A 20,049-nucleotide genomic window follows, 5' to 3' on the forward strand; every position below is an offset into this window, starting at 1 on the left:
AAGTTGAACACTTGCTGGATTGTGCATTAGGTGGACATCTTGTTTTTTTGAGGTTCTGAGCTTTTTTGGGGCATGGGTCTGAAGTGATCCTCATGTGAGCTGTCCTTTTTGCCTCCTGTCTCTACCACAGCATTGCACCCCGAAGTTCAACCAGCTCACCCTTCCAATGTGAAGGTGAAGTGAAGCTGGACACAAACATCCAAGGCAGGTGGCTGGCTCCCATCTTGCAGCAATATTTGGAAAGACAATTTCTTTAAGTAATTGCAGCTGCAGAGAAGGAAACGAAAGTGTTTCTTTAAATACTTTTCTTTCTCCCCTGCCCCCTGCATGGCTGCAAGTGTCTAAAGACTCACTTCACTGCTTTTCTCAGAGAAGGCTATTTCTGTCGCATCGTAGATCAATTTAGGACTGTCCTATGTACAGTAAAGATAGGACAGTTCTGTGGTAGCTGAGTGAACTTACAGATCTCAGACACTAAAAGTGTGAGGGAGATTTCATTGTCATTGCCAAGGAGTCTGAGGGACTGCTGGCTGAAATTAGGAATTATCAAGCAAAGATAAATTGTTTGAATAATAGTACAGATTGCAATGCAAGGGCTTTAACCATTTCTTAGAAGCATGCTTATACACACAGCTGGACTTTGGGGAGCTTCCTTAACTTAATGGGCTGTTTAAGTCCAAAGAAACAGCACAACAGCATTAGAGCCGCAGCTGCATCCTGAACTCCTGTCACTGTTGTTCCCAAGCGCATCTGCTAAGTGTGTCTGAAAAAAATCCAGATCTTTGGCTCTCATGCTGTGGCAGTTTCTGCTGCCTTGCTTGTGTAATCCTCCTCTGCACTCTGTGGAAAACATGAGTGAACTTCAAGTCATATCGATGAGGGTGAACCAGGTGAGTGACACAGTTGCACTCAGGTACTGTGAACAATCAGCTCCCAGTGGTTCTTCAGAACTGGCTTTTCAGTCTCATCTCCAAATAGACCCAGACTGGCTTTCAAGTCATATTCAGTCTAGATCTGGAATGCAAGTTTGCCTCCCATAGCCTGTATTCTGCAACTGGGACAGTTGTGCAGAGCCCTTCCTTGCCTCACAGGTGCCATCATGTCTCTGGAAGAGCCTTGCAAAGTTCAGGTTAGTAGAATAGCTTTTCTATGCAGAGAGGCAGCCTCCTCTCACACCTGGTGTGGCACTTGGTGAGTGGCAGTCATTGGCACTGCAGTAAACCAGCTCATCTGCATGCTCGGTGCTTTATGTGGCTGGCTGGATTTCTCTTCCCTTTGTGGGTGATAGAAAGAAATGGGTGTTTCCCCTTTGCCTGGTCTCTGCATTTAGGTCTTCTGAAATGGGGTATGATGACCAGGGGAGCCTTCTCCTCCCCTCACCTCTAGTCCTGTTCTCATGCCTGCAACTAGCTCCAAGGTACAGGGCTGTGCAAAGCACATCGTAGCTCTTGTTGGTTCAGTCTGAGTTCAGTCACCTGCAACCTTGCAGGTCTATTTTGAACCATTATTCAGTCTGTCCAGTATGGGGTTTTGTATGGAGTTTCTTTTCTTTCTTTTTTTTTTCTTTTTTTTTTTTTTTCACCCTTGCTTCTGACATCATTTCCTGAACGCTATATTCACTGAGCTCTGTAGCCAGATCGTCTTCTCTGCATATGATGCACGGAGCTCTTTAAAATGGATTTCAACTCTCCTTTTATTTTGCAATGTTTGCTGGTGATAACAACTGTTACTGCTGGTAAGTGGGATTTTTCTTTATGAGGCTGTGGTATGGATTTGCCTAGATGAGCTGACACCTTAATTTTAGCCTAAGATCTTTCAGGGTTCTACCAGATTTCTACAGATCAAGTAGTCTAACTACTAATGCATGTAAGGGGCAGCTAGACCAGAGTAAGTATTTATTATTAATCTTGTTATTACTTTAGTATTCTAGTGATAACTAACAATATAGTATTTTCTCAGTGCACTGTGTCTGCAAAAGCATTTCAATGGAGAACATAAGGTCCTGGTGTGCAGAATGCTGTTTGAAGGGACTGGAGAGCAATGTGGTTCTGTTCCTTCCATTTACTCATCTGGGATTTTAGTGCAGGAACTTAATCATGTGCAGGGATACTATGAGACTTAGTCAGACTAACACTGTGACAGCTTTCCTTTGGGTAACAAAGGCAGCTGTGCAAACAGCAATTGTTTCTGATACCATCTGCACCAGACCCATAGCATTGATACCCTGAGGATCTTTGTACAGACTGTCAGTGATCAGGGAGGATGATAGAGGATCATGTAAAATCTGGGGACAGACCTGCTATTGAGACATCTGTAGGGGTGTGAATGGTGTGTGCATGACCCTAATGGTAGCTGGAGAAAAAGCCAGCCTTTATAGAAAGCATAATGTCACCCTTTTCTACTCCTCTGATTTTCAATTCCTGGTGTCCCCAGCCCATCACTAGTGGTAGGTCCCTCTTGTCTGGGCTTTCATCTTTCTGGGAGGCTTCTGAGGATGGATTGATGGATGTGCCCAGCTCCCTGCCCACGTTCTGTGTTCTCCTTCCAGACCCTGCTACCACGATTGGTGTGTTCAGCGGCAGCTCAGCAAAGTTTCCTGTAGCAGTTGAAAGCTTTCGGAATGTCCAAAAAATGACCTGGAATAATAATAACTGTTCCACGACTGTGAAAAATGATGCTTTGTTGGCCAAGTGTCTCCCTTCTTTTGAGAGGTGGCTGAAACTGGAGAATGGCTCTCTAGTGCTGAGGAGTGTGGAGAAAGAGGATGAAGGAACGTATGAGGTTTTTTTCAATGATACCAAAGCACTCTTTACACTAAAAGTATTTGGTAAGTGTCCTTGTTAGCAACAAATAACTTTGTGAACATGTGATTCTGGCTGGAAGCTGCTGATTTGAACTTCTTTCTAAAAGACTTCTTGAGCTTTTAGGAGTTAGAAGTACCTCTGGAGCAGCAGGCACAGCTTCGTTAAGTCTCAGGGAGCAGTAATGATGAATGTAAGCTCAAGGTTGCTTTCACACCTATAATGTCAGTCTGTTGAGCCTTCCTTCAAGGAGCCAGTAAGTTGAGCTACAGGCTGTTTCCCCCAGTGTAAGTGACAGTAGCATGAGGGGTTTATAAAGCTGAATCCACAGTACATAGCCATGCAGCTTAAGATTTCAGTCCATTTCCAGAACAGTATTACTGGTGACTGTCATGAATAGACTGCTTCATGTAGTCAAGAAATGGTAGTGAGAGTCCAGATGTCATTTTCTGGTTCTGTCATCTGAAATCCATGAAGAAAATTGTCTAACTCCAATGCAGTGTTAGAAAGCAGCATTCCTTTATTCCTCACAATACGCACTGGGCGACTTGACAAGTAAGCGCACCCTCTCAGAGTTCAGGTTCTACATTTCAACTGCTAAGACGTACATGTGCAGTACATTGGCACAAATATTTATTCTTTTTCAAGGACTCATTAATATATGCCAGTGTCCCTTTGGGCATGCTCAGTGGTATCTCAGGTGGTCAAGTGCCCACCTACTTCTCCCCCATTTTCCAGCATTCTCTTCATCACTGAGACCTTTTGGCTGCTTTTCCCCGTTTGGAAATTTTCCATTGCTTATTAGGCCATAGTGAGCAAACCTGAAACAATGTATGTGGAATCCGAGGAAGATCTCCTTACACCTACTAGGTGCAAAAGATAAAAGTGGTCTATTATGACTCCAATCCTTCTTGTGAGGCAAAATTATTGAGGCAAAAGATAAAAGTATTCTATTATGTCCTCAGTACAAAATTATTGAGGTAAACAAGACTGTTCACCCACTGAAGTTGAAATGGAAAGTTTTAGAACTATCACTTATTGATTCCTTTTGCTAAACTAATATATTGGTTCTTAAACTAATGTACTACTCCCTGTTGCTAAATAAATCTAACTATATAAGTTCTCAGGTAGCCACTGGTAGCTTGGAGATCAGCACTGTCTGTGTAAAGACCATCAGAGGGTACCTTACCTTGCCAGTCTTCTGATATCATCCCTTTGGCCTCAGAATTTCTGCTTTCCTTCATTTGCCTGGTCATCTGTCTGTGAAGTGAGAAGACAGAATGTGGTCATTTTGATTCAGAATCCAGCTTGTTGCTTCATTTCATACAGAGAAGGCTTGAAAAGGTTCAGCCCCTTGCTGAATTGTGCTCTAGACAGCCAGTGACCATGGCAAAAAAGATAGGGGACTGAAAGTATGCAAATACTGCCAAGTGTCCTGGTTTTAACCTCTATTTCAATGAATTTGCTTGGGGAACTTTTGTCTCCTCCTTGTGTTCTGTAGCTGTGAAATTTTTTCCTTAACTTCCAAGGTATTTCTGGAGGTAGTGAATTTAAGCTGAAGATGATATCATAGTTGAGAAAAAAGATCTCTGAACTCGCTTACATGGATGTTTGCATAGATATTCACAGAAATCACAGAATGGCCCAGGTTGGAAGGGACCTCAAGGATCATGAATCTCCAACCCCTCCACAACAGGCAGGGCCACCAACTTCCCCATTTAATACCAGACCAGGCTGCTCAGAGCCCCATCCAATCTGGCCTTGAACACCTCCAAGGACGGGGCATCCACAACCTCTCTGGGCTACTGTCATAAACCATACAACCTGCCTGTATGTATTTGCAGTGTGACAGATGTAGGAAGCAGGCTGGTTCCTTGCAGTAGACTAAAGAGAAATTCAGCGGTACATTCTTTCAGTTTAAATTGTACTGGTCTGTGTTGTTCTATCTAAATGCAAGCGTCCAGTGTTTGTACCTACCTTGAGCATGGTTTGTGCTAATTCCTCTCTAAAACAGAAGCATATTCAGTAACAGCAAAAGTACAGACCTCTGGCCAATGAGAAGGCTGACTCTCCTCTGAAGCTATAATGGGTATAATCAATTACCCATTGATCATAGAAGAAGCCTTTGGCCAGCAGAAGCTTAGTGTGTCCTCAGATCATGGTCTTCTGTTGCTATCTTTTTCACTTTCAGCAAGGAAAATAAAGAGGTGCCGTATTTTTAAAGTGTCCCCAAAATGTTGACCAAGTGTCACCAGTACGGTCGGGTGGGTGCTGTCAAGGGCTGGGATCTGGCAATTGAAGAATCTGGTTACTTATGCTCCCTGGCTAACAGTGAATGTGATGGGAGCCCTCCTGGTAGCGGGGAGCTCTCAGTCACTGCTGAGTCTGCTCATCATCTCTCTTCCCTCTCCATTCCCCACTGCCCTGTGCTGTGTGACCAGAGCCAATCATTGGTGCACGGTGCTTCCCCAATGGAACTGCAGACTTGACTTGCGACGTGGACAGCGATGAGAGCATGACATTTGAGTGGCTGCTGAACAATTCTCGGCTGAATGCCCATGAGGCTTGTATTAAGGATGGTGGGAAGAGAGTTCGCCTGGAGAAAACTGTGCCTGGGGAATTTGTATGTAAGGTTAAACACGATCATGGCTTCCTGAGGACCAGGCCCATTGTGCTCTCCTGCAGCTATGGTGAGTAATGGCAGTGCCAGAAAATGTCTTTTTTGGTCTGTTGCAATGGGAATCAAAGGTGTTGTTGTCATTGGTATGAAAACAAAGTCTCCTGTTCTTGGGCAGCTGCCTTGCAGCCTTACCACATCCTCCCGAAGAAAGCATCCCCTTGACTTCCTTCTCCTACTCTGTCTCAGACTGAACCCATAGTTACAGACAGGAGGAAAGCTAGTTCAGCAGGTCCTCCGACCTAAATCTGCTGCAAGGAAGGGTCTCCGTATCTCTGTTTTTCTGCTTACAATTACAGGGCTCTTACATTCTCAGCCATGTCAGTTTTAAAACATGAGCTGCTTCCTGCTCTGACATTCACCCATAACCCTGACTGCCTTCCAGATTCTCCAGCATCCCTTGAAAAGAACATCTGCTAATTTGGCTCTGTTGCTGCTGAGTTGTTTTGCCTCATCTTTTTTCTGCTTGTCTAGAACAGCTAGACAAACACAAAGATTGATCAGACTGTACAAACACCTCCATCAGCCCCTTGTTATCAGAGATGCAGTGATGGTGTAAGTCACTTACTTAAAAATAAAATTAAAAAAGTAAATATTTCTTTTCCTCTCTGTATCTCCTACTTGGGTATGTTTCTCTGTGAGGATACTGTGACTTCACCCATCTGCAAGCTCTTCATAAATGCCCAGTGATCAGATTGAACGAGACTATAGTTTAATGAGACAGTAAGTCTGGATGCTAGGACTACTAGAACCTCATGATGCAAAACACTGGTCAGTGTTGTAAACTGACTTTTAATAAAAACAAAACCAACCTGATTAGATATCACTGATGGAGATGCAAGTGAATGCCTTTTGCAGTGAAGGTGCTCAGAACGTTTTTGATTAATTTAGCCGTAAGTAATTTAACCAAGCTTGGTTGGTAGAGAAATTGGATCGTGCAGCAGTACCTGGTGTTTTAGAAAACCATCTGAAAAGCTGTAACTGCAGCAGAATTGAAAAGTAGAGGTTGAAAAGTACTGCCTTTTCTTATATAGCTGGCGTGGAGTTGGTATAAAAATACTGACTTTAGCCCTGCATCATGTGTTCTGGTGCTCTGCAGAACTGCCGTGGGCTTTTTGTGCCTGATCACGTTGGTGGCACAGGCCTGCCTGTACAAATATGGCATTAGTGACTGTGCAGCAGCTGTCCTAACTTTGTCCAGCTGAAATGACCTAAGGTTGTTCAGCACAGACAAATACAAGTTAACTAAGATGTTGAGGAAAGAGAAGGCAAACAGCCACGAGCTCCGAACTGAGCCTTGTGATGAACCACACGAGTGCTGACACCTACTGTTGTTTGTTCTGGGCGGCTGCCCAGTCGCCTGGGTCAGATATCTCTTCCTCTTTTCCTCTTCAAAAGCCCATGGGGGAATCTGGTGATAGCTCTGTTGGGACAAACATGTGTTGGGAAGGGTATGAGAGGAAGGAAGTAGCAGCAATTCTACCTCTTTTTTTTTTTCTTTTTCCCCACCAAATGCAGCCATATTGATAAGAAGTGATCTAGAGCTATTCTATTTGCTAGAAAAATTAAGATAAATGAGTTCAATTTTGAGAGCTGCTCTGGAAGTAATGCTTTTATTTTACTATGTCGGCCTCCAACATCAGAAGCAGACATTGCTAGAGCAGTAGAGGTTGAACCTTCCCAAGAGCACTCCATTACATGTTGTTGCCCAGATGGCAAAGTTGTGTCACTGAATTCTTCCATGTGGAAAAAGGGGCATTCCTTGATCTTCAGCACTTGGTGAATGTTTCTGGAAACCAAACAGTGGATGTGAGCACAGTGAAGCAGTGGATGGTGCTTTTCAGCAGTGGCAACAGCAACAGTGGGTCACCTCTGCTGGTGCAGATATTTATGAGTGTGGTGTGCAGGCTCTTGTTCACTGGTAAAAATGCACAGCTAATGGTGGTGACTATACTGAAAAACAGTGTTTTGTAGCTCTATCAAATGATGTTATACTCTTTGTACGTGTTACAGTTTCTATGGAAATAAATAGGAGGCATTATTTTCGGAGCAACCTACATAAATGAATTAAGGACTAACTCATTTTGTGGATTATTATTTGCTCCAGGCAAAAGGCTAAACACAGTTTACTCACTTTAGATACAGGATCTATGTAAAAGCACTCATTTGGGCAACCTGTTGGCTGATGAAATTCATTCTGAGTTCTTGTTAGTAAAAAACAATTTGGCAGAAATCCCATACGTTTCCCAGCAGCAGAAGGGCTGTGATCATAGAGGATCTAAAACAAGTGGATCAGAAGTTATCAAATCAACATACACGGAGTGATTTTATTATTCATGTTTTATTACTGTTTCTGACAGTTTTTCTGATTTTTAACATAACACTTTGTCTCAGAAAGACCTTTTGAACAAATGGCACATTTGTAGGAAAAAATATTCAGGACTATTTTCAATATACACCTATGCTTTCTGACACTATTCTCTTGAGTTTTCATCAAAATGGAAATAAAATGATCAGGGCAGTTATTTCACATTTGCTTTAATTTTAGAATAGACTTTTAAAAAATGTGATAACTGTTCCTAAAGAGACTGGAATGGACAGTCCAAAGCCAACTACTTTCAGACTGTGTGATCTCACGCACAAATGCTTACTATTGCTTTTACCATTCTGCAGAATAATGTGGATGTAGTGCATCCTAGAACATCTGCAGCACTTCCTGGTCTCCAGGGATGCTGGTGATCCACGTGTCTGGGGTCTCACATGCAAGTTGCAGGAGCAGCATAGACCGTGTGGCCCTTCTTTCAACAGGAGATGTTAGCTAAGGCCCAACTCTTCTTCTGGGCTGCCTGTTTTCATAGAACTTCTTAAAATGTAGTATCTCTCAAACCTCCACCTTCTCTGTTAAATCTGATTGAAGCTTGTGGATGATCTGCTGTTTTTTGGAGTAGGCAGAAATAGTCCTTGTATTTGATTGCACAAGCTTCTTAGTGGAAAAAACTCCATACCATAATTAAATGATGTGACATGTATGATGGCGTGCCGCAGTTCAGAATTTCTCTCGCATCCCTGATCCAAACCAAAGCAACAGTGAAGCCCAAATGTCCTCTTCTGGCTGTGGAGATTCACCACTGGGGATAAAGAGACATGCCTACCCTGGTAACCCTGGTAATTATAATGCTGTCTTCTTGCAGGAGACCTTCTGCAGTACCCGTGGTTCATCTACATCTTGGCAGGATGTGCAGGGGCTGCGGCCATCCTGGTGGCTGTTGTGTCCTCACTTATCTGTTGCTGCATGAGGAGGAAGCACAAGTTCCTCCCCGTTCCCTCAGGTGAGTGGGGATCCGTAATTGCCAGAAGAGTCTTCCAGAGAACTGTGTGTGCAGGTTGGGGCTGAAACTGCCTCGGTATGAAATGGCCTCACCTTGGTGGATGCTGCTTTTCCACCAGTTCTCCCTGGCCCAGTGGAGCAGAAACCTACTCACTGATAGGCAACTCTTATGCCCAGCATGGTCCTGGAGAAAGCCTTGCTTTTCACTGTTTCAGCTCACATGTGCTGGCCAGAAACAAGCACAGCAAAACCTTTCCTATGGGCAAGAAAGCCAAACCTTGCTTGGGTCTGATGTAAATGGACCTGAAGGCTTCTGCTGGCTGTATTTTGCCAGCACCTGTCCTCAGGTGCTCTCTGCCCATGCCCAGTGAGGCCACCCCAAGCTTTGATCCCGCCAGCATGACCAAGCTTGTCTCTGGCAGGCTGGCAGCGGGCCTCCATCCTTGGCATCTGCTTGCTCTGGGAGTGGAGCCAGGGCTTCGTGAGGAGGAGGCACGAGTGTGTTGGTGGCCTGGCCTCTTGCTGGGATGGTGCAGGACCTCTTTCCTTCAAGCCTCTGGTTTTGGCTTTACAGAGGAAGAAAAGGATGATGGAATAACAATGTCGGTGGTGTCCAGTGAAGGCATGAAAAGTCCCCCCAGTGGAGACCATGTGGAGGCTCAAGCTGCCCAGATTGACTGCCCTCCAATGCCAGGTGGGCCTAATGACTTACTTTACGTCAGATAGCCTGTTGGAGAGGGTGAAGGACAAAATGGGTGTGTGTGGCTGCTGGGGAGGAGCTGTCTGAAGGGGAGGCCCAGGTGCCACATCCTGTCTGCACTATAGATGGTGCAGCAGGGCACCTGTTGGTACAGCATCCACGCTCTGCTCCTACGCAGGGGTAGCTCCTCCTTCACCCAGCAGTGAGATGAAGCAGCAGCCATCTCATCAGCATCCCACAGAGGGTACAGGTTGCAGACTCTGTGCCAGTGTCTGCAGAGCTCAAATACCTCTCTGAAAAACCATCCACCCACTCCAACGGAGCAGCTTTCCGGCAGTTTTTATCACCCCTCTCTGTTCTCAACAGTTGCTTTTTTATAAAAATCAGCACTGTCTTAATAGGCCTTGTTCTTGGGACATGATCTACCAATAGGATATGGAGTGACTGTCCCTGGAGGTGCTCAAGAATCATGTAAATATAGCACTGAGGGTTAGTGGGCATGATGGGGCTGGGTTGGAGGTTGAACTGAGGGATATAGTGACCTTTTCCAGCCTTAATGATTCTATGCTGTAAACAGAGCTAAACCCCTTCAGTCAGAGGGTTACGTATCTTCTTAAACTGGGGAAAAAAAAAAAAGAAAAAAAAGGAAAAGAATGAAACCCCAGAGCTTTAGCACAGCATGGTCAAGAGAACACAGTGATAAAACTCTTTCAGGAATTTCCAGTGAGCATTTGATATCAATACTCTGCTTTCTGCACTGGGATTCCTTCAAATTTGTGTAACAAATATGAATGGTGACAACACCCTCTGCAGTAATGCATCAGCTGCTGAATTATGGCCAGAAGAGATATCACAAATCTCAGCAGCATTGCATAGGTCATAACATGGCCTGAGCTCTGCTGCTGTTGTTCTTCACTGCACTGCACACAACATACCACCTGTTCAGCTGTACTTTCTATCCTTAAATGCTTTTTTGCCCTGTCTTCAATTTATTAAAAACATTTATTAAAGAAGCATCATCCTTAAATGATTACTAACAAAACATTTGTTAAATGTAGTGCAAGAAAAAAAAAATGCAAGTGATTCAGATAATTGCTTAATATTAATATCTTCAATAAGTAGAATTTATTTTGTCTAAAAAAATCCTCAGTCTTAGCATCCCACATTTAATTTCTCTACAAATTAATAACAGCAGAATTGCATGTGAAAAGTATTAAGGTGAGAATGTATTAAGTATGTGTACTTTTAGGCAGCTTTTATGGTTCAAATGTAACCGAATAGGTTTGGCTTCTGTATTCTGGGCTGCTGGGCTCAAGAGCTTTCAGCACCAACGTATCTTACAGAGAAACCATGATGAACAGCTCAATGAATGAGTGGTTATGAAGCATATTGAAATTAGGCTTGTAGAAGCCTGGGGAGCAGCAATGGGGGTTGAGGGAAAACCTTTTCTGCAGGTATGACTGTAGTGCATGCATGTATGAGCCACTTCTCCTTTCTTTTCCAGATGCTGCCTGGATTGATTCAGGCACTGAGCCCCAGCCCATGGTGGAAGAAAATTTCCCAGTGGCAGCAGAGCCTGGGGAAATGCCAGATCAGGAGATGATAGCTGATGTGGAAAGCCAAGAAAATGCTTCGAACTGTTTCCCTGACCCAATTGATAACTGATCTGATACGCTCACTGTTCCACCCTGTCCTGAGTCCCTTGAGTCCTGTGACACCCATCCTTTGCATCCCATAGTCTTGCTGTAAGAATTGGTCTGAAAAATTTTAGCAGGGGGAAGACGCGATGTGTCAGGCCTGCTAAGCTCCTTTACAGGAAAAAAAAAAAGAAAAAGATTACATGTGTGGCTTCAGGACCTTGGGCTGGCAGGTTCAGTAGAAAAATTGGGCAGCTCTCTGCTGCTTGGCTTGTTAGCAGACACGCAGTTACTCTGTAGAGCCCTAAGGACACCTGGCATCAAATGAGTGATGCCTCCTGCTTTCTGCTCGCTCCATGCCTCCCATCTTTGTCAGCCAGATGCCCCTGCATGGGGCAGGTGGGACAGGTAGATGTGGCAGCATGCCAACCCCAGGAGGAACCAGGGAACCACCGGAGATCTCCTGAGAAAGTCTCTGATCAGGAGGCACTAGCACAAGATGCCCAGAGAAGTTGTGGAGGCCTTCAAGGCTGGGCTGGATGGGGCCCTGGGCAGCCTGAGCTGGTGTGGGCAACCCTAACCCCCCAGCATGGCTTTCAGGTCCCTTCTAACCCAAGCCATTTTGTGATTCTATGATTTTAAAGCATTTTCTCATGGGCCCTGCAAGAGCAAGGCTTCAGCAAAGTGTTGTTACGCTAGGTGTTAATCTGAACTGCTGCTCCAGACCCCACCGGTATCTTCAACCAGAGAGTAACTGCTCAGGGTGCCAGAGCTCCAGAATCTCTGTTGCCACCTGTCTTGCCTTCAGCAGGAGAACGCCTGGGGCTTGGCCACATTCATTTTGGCAGAAACATTGATTATAACGCCGAGATCGTTCATCAGCGCAAGCATTATTGCCTTCAGTGTAACGGTTTAGCTACTCACCGCAAGCTGAGCCGGCCATCTGCCGTGCGTGCAGGCTTCCTCAGCGCTGCGCTGTCTGCACACACAGCCGCAACCCGCAGTCCCTCCGGCAGCCCTTGCTGCAGTGTGCATCTCGGTGCCGGGCGGGGGAGCTGGCGGGTCCCTGCGTGCCCTGTCCCGTCCCTGCGTGCCCTGCTGGGTCCCTCCGTGCCTGCTCACGGCAAGGCTGCGCGCTGGTGCTGCCCGGCTGTGCTGCGCGTTGTTCGCTTGTTCTGCGACCGCTTCAAAGACTTCTGGATCTCGTTTGCCGTGCTGGCAGTGATTCAGCCCAGCTCTGCTTTTTAAGGATGCTGTAGGAATCCGATTTTCCGTGGTAAGAGGGAGGTGATGATTTCTCTTATGGTGCTGCGCTGTCTGCTTTCAGTGCCAACATTCCCCAAAGGCCATGAGCTGAGCGAGAGCTGGCTGACAAAGCGTGTGACTCGGGCCGTCTCCGCGATGACACCTGCTGCTGGTTTCCTTTGCAGCCCTGCTCGAGGGGCCGTCCAACAGCAGCAGGTCAAAGTTGTGTGCTGCGATGAGGTTGGGAGAAAAGTGCAGAGACTTCCTGTAACTCTGTGTGCTCGTGCCCAGCTATTGTTCTTTTATGGTTAGTTTTGTTGGTTTTGGTGTCTGGTCTTTTTATTTTATTTTATTTTTTTCCTTTTTCCCTGCAATGATTTTGGTTTTTGTTCCTAATAAAAAAGATGTGTTTTCTAACTTGTTTTGGGAAAGTGTAATAATTGTTTCTTTACAATTTTCATGGAAAACGCAGGCTGAAGTCCAAACTTAATTTTAGTCATACTAAGAAAGATGACTGCAACTTACTGTTGGCTACAGCTGGCTTGGGTGGTCTGGGGAACAGAGATCACAAAGGTGCTGGCTTGCGAGTTGGACCAGGAGAGGCTGTAGGACAGTGCTCTTGCAACCCAGAAGGCCAATGGTATCATGGGCTGCATCAGAAGAGGGGTGGCCAGCGGGGAGAGGGAGGGGATTGTGCCTCTGCTCTGCCCTCATGAGACCCCATATGGAGTTGTGTGTCCACATCTGGGGCACCCAGCACAAGAAGGTTGTGGCGCTGTTGGATTGGGTCCAGAGAAGGGCCACAAAGATAATCAGAGAGCTGGAGCATCTCTGCAGTGAAGACAAACTGAGGCAGCTGGGCTTGTTCAGCTTGGAGAAGGCTGCAGGGAGACCTCACTGTGGCCTTCCAGTACATGAGGGGAGCTTATAAACAGGAGGGAGACTGACTTTTTAACTGGGCAATAATAGGACAAGGAAGAATGGCTGCTTACCATACTTTTATCAAATGCAAACAATAAAGGAAATATAGCTGCCTGTAGAGGTTGCAAATACAAATGGCCAATGAGAGCTTACTTTAAATTAGCTTTTTTTTCTGGTTAGCATGTAACTCTTAGCTGATACGATAGATAAATAAAAATAACAGGACTGCACTTATAAAGTGTGTATTTTATAGTTAGTGCTGGAAATCGGTTGAAAAAGCAAAACATCAAATTTGAATTCTGTGCAATTTAAAAAAAAAAATCACTTGAACTGATTGCAGCTACTCTTGGTCTTAGTGTTGTCTAAAACTATAGGAAATAGTTATATTACACATGAAGAATTAGGAGGCAATTTTCAGCAAATCTTTTAGAACTGCAAATACAGGATATTGAAAAGAATTGTCATCTGCTCCCACATCACATGCAAATGGAATAAAGAAACAGTTCAGTTATCTGTGCTCCTTTGTTGTCTCAGCTGTCATCTTACACGTTTCCCTTTGAGGGCAAAATGGGTTTCCATAAAACTAAAGAGTGTCAAAGATTTTTTGATACTAGAAGTTGTATAATAAGACGTTCTCAAAGAAGCAAAAAAAATGGAAGAAAAAGATGGTATGACCAAGTTTTGGTCTGTTGGAAAAGAATGCCAGCAGTGACTTTAGACATAAGTCTCGAAGCAATGAGCAATACCAGCATGCATTCTCGTGAAAGCTTTTTTTGTTGCTGTGCTTGCCCTCAGATTTCTCCTCTGAAAGAAGACCTGAACCTGTACTAATGGGACGTGGAATAGCAGGATGGGGTTCAGCACTGTGGGTAAGGGGGGGAACCAGCTGTCCAGCAGTCAGTCTGTTTTCACGCATTGCGGGTTTGGGGTTCTTTAATTCAGATGATTTAGTTTCTGATAAGGGGTTTTGCTTGCTTACCTTTTATTGGAAATACTTCATTATTTGACAAATACAAACAAGGATTTGTATCTTCTATAGGTAGAGGGAATCTTCAGGGAATCTTCTTTGCTGGAAGCAAGATGAATAGGATTCAACGCTGCTGCCAGTTAGATAGCAAATATTTAAAAAAAAAAAACAAACCACCCTCAAAGAGAGGAAAGTATCTGTTAGTGGTTATACTGAATTACTGATGCTGCAGATCTTAAGGGGACTTCCATGATACTGTAAATAATGGCTGCAGCTGTAGTTCCAACCAGCGCGTCTTACCTATGTGGGCGCAAAACATTCACAGTAACTTTCCATTGAAGTTGCACCTGTAAAATCTGTGGTTCTGCAAAGAGGTTTCTAAGGCTCAGCGTGTTTTTGGTGAGTAGCTGAAAATTGTGTGCGTAAGGGACAGGACAGGAACGTAATCATAAAAGCTCACTCTTCGTAATAAAAGCAAAAAGGGATGGCTGAAAAGAATGATGATGTTATCCAGAACCGCGCCACTGAGACCTTGGTTGTGGCAGTTGATGCTCTGGAGTGGAGGTGCTCTTACATGGTGCTCTGTAGGCAGGCAGTGGGAGCACCTGGTTTGATTCCCTGTTGTTTCTTGTACTTTCTGGCTGACCTGAAGACTTCGTGTCATCATCCCCTGCCTCTCCTTCCCCATCTGTGATAGAGGAGCTCCTGATACTTGCCTGTGATGTTGCTAGAGGTAGGAGACACGTGAGGTGCTGTGTGTGGTCTGCTTGGGCTGTGGTGCATGCGGTGGTCTGACTGCCTGGAATGTGAGGGAAGCTTCTTGCTGAAGCGGTCAGGTGGACAACACTTGTCTCTTAACCATGCTAATATGTGAGGTGCTTGTTTCCTTTTGACTCACACAAGTGAAAGAAGGGGCTGGCCCTGATGTATTGCATTGATAATAATGTTGTGAAAAACCTCAGCTTGCCTCCGGTTCCCCAGCACTAAACCAAGAACTTCCTCTGCCTGCCTCACTAAGATCATAAAACCCAGAAATTCTCAGAAATGCAGTGACACAGCACCTTAGCCTTTGCCCTTGCCTGTTGACAACAGGAACAGTGGGCTATAAGCAATCAGAAACACAGCCAGCTTGGTGCCCGTGCTTTCTCATGTTGTGGTAAAGGCCATGCTGCCACTCAAGTAATTTTGTGCTGCATCTGCTTGGTGCTTGGAGCGTAATGGAACAAAGTAACCTGTCCTGCTGCCCTGCCATTCCTGCACCACCAGGAGTTGCCCCCCTTCTTTCTCCTCCTCCAAGAGCAGTTGTGTAAGGGAACTCACTCAGAGAGGCCCATCTGACTCAGATGTTTCTAAGGTTTCTTTCTTAATTCCCTGGTGGCAAAGGCCGGGTCTCCTTGTGTGTAAGTATATGGCTGTATAAGGGCTTTTGCTTGCCATCATCACTCCATCATTTAAGAAACAGTCAAATTTGACAGCAATTTTGGGACGTGTGTTACCAGTTCCGAAGGTACTTATCCAAGGTCTGCTGGGAAGATGATCATCTCATGCCTGCATACATGCCTCCCACTCACTGCACTGATTGAACAAATCCCTATAGTGACTGCAGCTTAACAAGTTGTGCTGATGACTTGTGTTCAAAGTTCAGGCCTTTCTTTGTGTGTGGACCTGTGTGAAGGCTGTTCAGAGCCCATCTTAGAAATAAATGCCTTTGGTGTTGAATTACATTACCCAGTTGTTAGTGCTCGGTCTCCTGGCTCACCTCTCATCCTCCCAGTTACCTGTTCTGAACTGTCTCTCACTCTTTCCAGAGTTACAATAGCAGTATAAAATAAAACATTGTATAAAGCATCAAATGCATATTTATGCATTTGTTAAGCTGATGGCTTCTTGAGTGTCACATCTTGTCTGAAACATTACTTACTCAGATGATCATAAGATGTCTTTCCTGAATGTATTTCTAAGAACAGCTTCTCTTCTGCCCCCCTTGGCGTACATTACCATGCCTATATCATAGTAAACCTGCTAGCAACTGTAGCATCATTTTCACATTGAACTGAAAGCCTGTCAGCAGTGAAATGTCATCTCTGTATCAGTCACAAAGCAAGATCAGCAAAGCCAGGCAGTGGATGCATCCGTGCAGCTGGACAAATGAATGCTTAGCCATACCTTGTTAGTCATCTCTCTGGTGACTAAGGAACGTATTGTAGTTAAGACATAGCAATCCTCCTCCTCTACTTTGCCCTGGGGAGGCCACATCTGGGCTACAGTGTCCAGTTCTGAGCTTCCCAGTTCTAGACAAGGAACTGCTGGAGAGAGTCCAGTGGGGGGCCACAAAGATGGCTGGGAGCCTGGAGCACCTCTTGTACAAGGACAGGCTGAGAGACCTGGGACTGTTCTGCTTGGAGGAGAGAAGGCTTATCGCTGTTTGTAAACATCTAAATTGCAGGAGTCATTGGATGGGGCCAAGCTCTTTTCAGTGGTGCCCAACTGAAGCACAGAAAATTCCATACAATCACGAGGAAGAACTTCTTCACTGTGAGGGTGACAGAGCCCTGGTACAGGCTGCGCAGAGAGGTGGTGCAGTCTCCTCCTCTGGAGATATTCAAGACCCACCTGGATGCTTTCCTGTGCAACCTGCTGTAGGGAGCTGCTTCAGCAGGGGGTTGGACTGGATGATCTCCAGAGGACTTTCAACACCTACAGTTCTGTGATTCTGTGATTCTTGGCCAAGGTCATTATTGTGAACTGCAGGTTGTCAGACTGCGCTTTCTGAAGCAGTTGTGTCTCTTCAGACCAGACTTAAACTGGGTCTGTTTTCTGAGGTTTAGCTGTCAACACATTTTTATAGGTAGAAAGGAAGAAAATGAATCTGAGAAACAGAGGACCTGGGACTGATCATGTAGTGCTATGGAAATAGCAAGGGAGACATTTTTCTTTAGAAAATCAGCCAAAGGCTGATTTCTGTGCAAATCTGTCTTAGAAAACTTACGTTTACCTTATTTCAGAGAAAGATAAAAACAAGTTTTGTCTGGCAGCTGTTTCAACACTGACAGGATATGATGCTGTTTTTGGAATATTTCCACTGCACATGGGCAAAGCAGCGCTCTCAGTTTGCTAGTCACAGACTCCAAGCCTTGGGCTCCAAGTCACCAAGCCACTGTCCCCACCAAACTTTTGGCCACAACTTTATTTTTATTTTAGTCAAGATCACTCTTCTTACAAACTCTGTGTAAGTAAAGGCCCGTCTTTGTGAAAAATGCATAGGAGTAAATTAGCAGTCCTGTCCTCTTTCATGGTGAGGTTCTCAGATGCAGGTGAGATCGAGGTGTTTGACTCTACTTTGAGAGAAGCGTAACAAGTACCACCTGAATGCCTCTTGCCCCAACCTCAGCTTCCTACCAGACGAGATGGTGTAAATTAGCAGATGGAGTAAAAATTCACACTGCCTTGCTGGATGTAGTCTTTTCTGAGAATAGCATGCTAAGTGTATTTGTACTCTTTTTTTTTTTCTAGTAGATCAAGTGTCATTGTGCTTTTTCTTTTTTTCATGCCTCAGGCTTGAACATCTATTAGCTTATCACTAGGTTGAAGAATTAGAGGTGGGAACAGCAACGCATTGTCTCTTGAGATGTTGCCTTCAAGTGTATGGGAGTCTCTCACCTTTCTATGGAAATGTAAGTATGATGCTTACATTCCCTGAGAGGAAACTCAGAGGAAACAGGTTAGCGTGCTACAAAGAACAGCAGAGTGGAAAAGAAAGCAAGCAACAAAAGCACTTTGTGGCTTTTGCAGTGGAAACAATACGGCAAAGGCAGCAGTGGCTGCAAAGAAACAGTGCATTGTATGGAGCTGCATTTGGCCCTCACATCTACTGGAGATTTTTAGCAATATGATGACCAAGAACTCATCACCATGAGCAGGATTATGGGCCTAGCTGAAGATGAGACCAGCACTGCAGCACTGGGAGGCATTTCCTTTTCTGGCCATGCCTTGCTACCATTGCTCTAACAGAGAAAAGTTTGGTGGCTAGAACAGGGTGTAGGCACTGCCATGCCGAGTCATTTGCTCTGTGATTTTACAAGAGTGCAGACACTGGGCATGACAAAAACGCCATTCTGTGGAAGTAGTGTCCTTCATGATGGTATAGGTTGGTTTGTTTAGCAAAAGGGAGTAGTCCATTGATTTAAGAACCAACATATTAGTTTAGCAAAAGGAATCCATGAATGATAGTTCTAAAACTTTCCATTTCAACTTTAGTGGGTGAGCAGTCTTGTTTACCTCAATGATTTTGTACTTAGGACATAATAGAATACTTTTATCCTTTGCCTCAAAAGGTGTAAGGACAGCTTCCTCCAATTCCACATACATCATTTCAAAAGTTGCTCACTGTGCCGTAATCAGCAATGGAAATTTTCCAAACTGGAGAAAAGCAGATGAAAGTTAGCCAAAAGGTCTCAGTGATGAAACTGATGGTAGAAAATGGGGAAGAAGTAGGTGGGCACTTGAGCACCCGAGATACCACTGAGCATGCCTGAAGGGACATTAGCATATACTAACAAGTTCTTGAAAAAGAATGAATATTTGTACTGCATATGTGTGTCTTAACAGTTGAAATGTAGAACTTGAACTTTGAGATGGTGCTCTTCCTCGTCAAATTGCCTGGTACGTATCATGAGGAATAAAAGGACTGCCACTTTCTAACATCACATTGGAGTTAGAGAGTTTTCTTCCCAGATTTTGGATGACAATTACAAATACAGGGCATCTTTTAAGCCTTGTTCTGCTGCTGGAGCGATACCTCTTTTCCCTCTCTCTTTCACAGACAGACATTTTTCCATTTGTGTGTCATTCATGTCAATCGTGGTTTCTGTCACAGATCTTTGCAGTTCCACAACAGCCTTATGCAGAGAGGAGGGCAGCATCATGGCTCGGTCTGTACCCAGAGCAATGGAACAGCCCCTGACTCAGCATTTTTGCAGTAAGAGCGTGTTGACAAGGAGCAGGGGCCTTATGGAAGTGGGAGGTAGCTTTGGGAAAAATATAAGCCAAATATAAGACAATGTTAAGCAGAATATGGACATTGGTTTCAGCATGTTAGAGGCTCCTCTTGTTCTGCTCAGTGAACCCAGCAAGAAAAGCAGGAGGGATGAAGATATGCTTACTGCATTTACCCAAAGTCCTGTTGGTGCTCTGGCTGGAAGTCCTTGAACAGACTGCTTGTCTCTGGGCATCTTCCATGCCCTCAGTCTGGTTTCCCCCACAGAAAGTGGAAGTCAAGCACGAAACCTTCATCTTGCAGCCGTTGCTTCCTCTTGTTTCATATGTGTCTCCATTGTGTGTTCTTTGCGAGTAAACAACAAAGAGAGGGAAGAACAGCTATGTAGGGAACATAATGTGGGGATCAGTAATACTGACTGTGGCCTCAGTGCTTTTTCCATTGGGTATTTTTATTTTTTTCCTTCTGTGCAAACAGCACTGTTTTCTACCAGCTGAAGAGTCGTTAAAACGATGACAAGGCTGGAGAAAGGAAAGGGTCTTAGAAGACCTTCCTATAATGTTAAGGAAACAGAATCATATGAATTAATGAGAATGATTTATCTAGTACTGTGCATTTCTCGTGCCGTATCTTTTCTTTTGTTTCTTTCTTGGCTTACATCTGCAGTAAAAATCTGGAAGATTTCAGCGGCCACTATTGTAAAGGGATTGTCCTGGGATGACATTTCAAAGTCCTCCCCACATCATCTGTTTCATGTTGGAAACTGAAATAAAGAAT

At 44.6% G+C, this 20,049-nt stretch overlaps 1 protein-coding gene across 1 annotated transcript; it reads left to right on the top strand.

Annotated features, from left to right (window-relative positions):
* The first annotated feature begins 1,579 nt into the window (after nt 1–1,579).
* Nucleotides 1,580–12,756, top strand: LOC122155687. The gene is made up of 6 exons (XM_042809758.1): nt 1,580–1,735; nt 2,549–2,827; nt 5,243–5,491; nt 8,670–8,807; nt 9,381–9,500; nt 11,011–12,756. The coding sequence occupies exons 1-6, from the start codon at nt 1,675–1,677 to the stop codon at nt 11,169–11,171; spliced, it is 1,008 nt and encodes a 335-aa protein (XP_042665692.1). The 5' UTR covers nt 1,580–1,674; the 3' UTR covers nt 11,172–12,756.
* Nucleotides 12,757–20,049: the final 7,293 nt, after the last annotated feature.

Source organism: Centrocercus urophasianus, unplaced genomic scaffold, assembly GCF_019232065.1.
Source record: "Centrocercus urophasianus isolate 14NV4802_14NV808 unplaced genomic scaffold, USGS_Curo_1.0 seq_12, whole genome shotgun sequence".
Lineage (NCBI taxonomy): Eukaryota > Metazoa > Chordata > Aves > Galliformes > Phasianidae > Centrocercus > Centrocercus urophasianus.

Coding starts and splice junctions, on each gene's coding strand:
- LOC122155687 (XM_042809758.1), top strand. CDS start 1,675: ATGGATTTCAACTCTCCTTTTATTTTGCAATGTTTGCTGGTGATAACA. Junction 1,736..2,548: donor GATAACAACTGTTACTGCTG/GTAAGTGGGATT, acceptor TTCTCCTTCCAG/ACCCTGCTACCACGATTGGT. Junction 9,501..11,010: donor TGACTGCCCTCCAATGCCAG/GTGGGCCTAATG, acceptor TTTCTTTTCCAG/ATGCTGCCTGGATTGATTCA.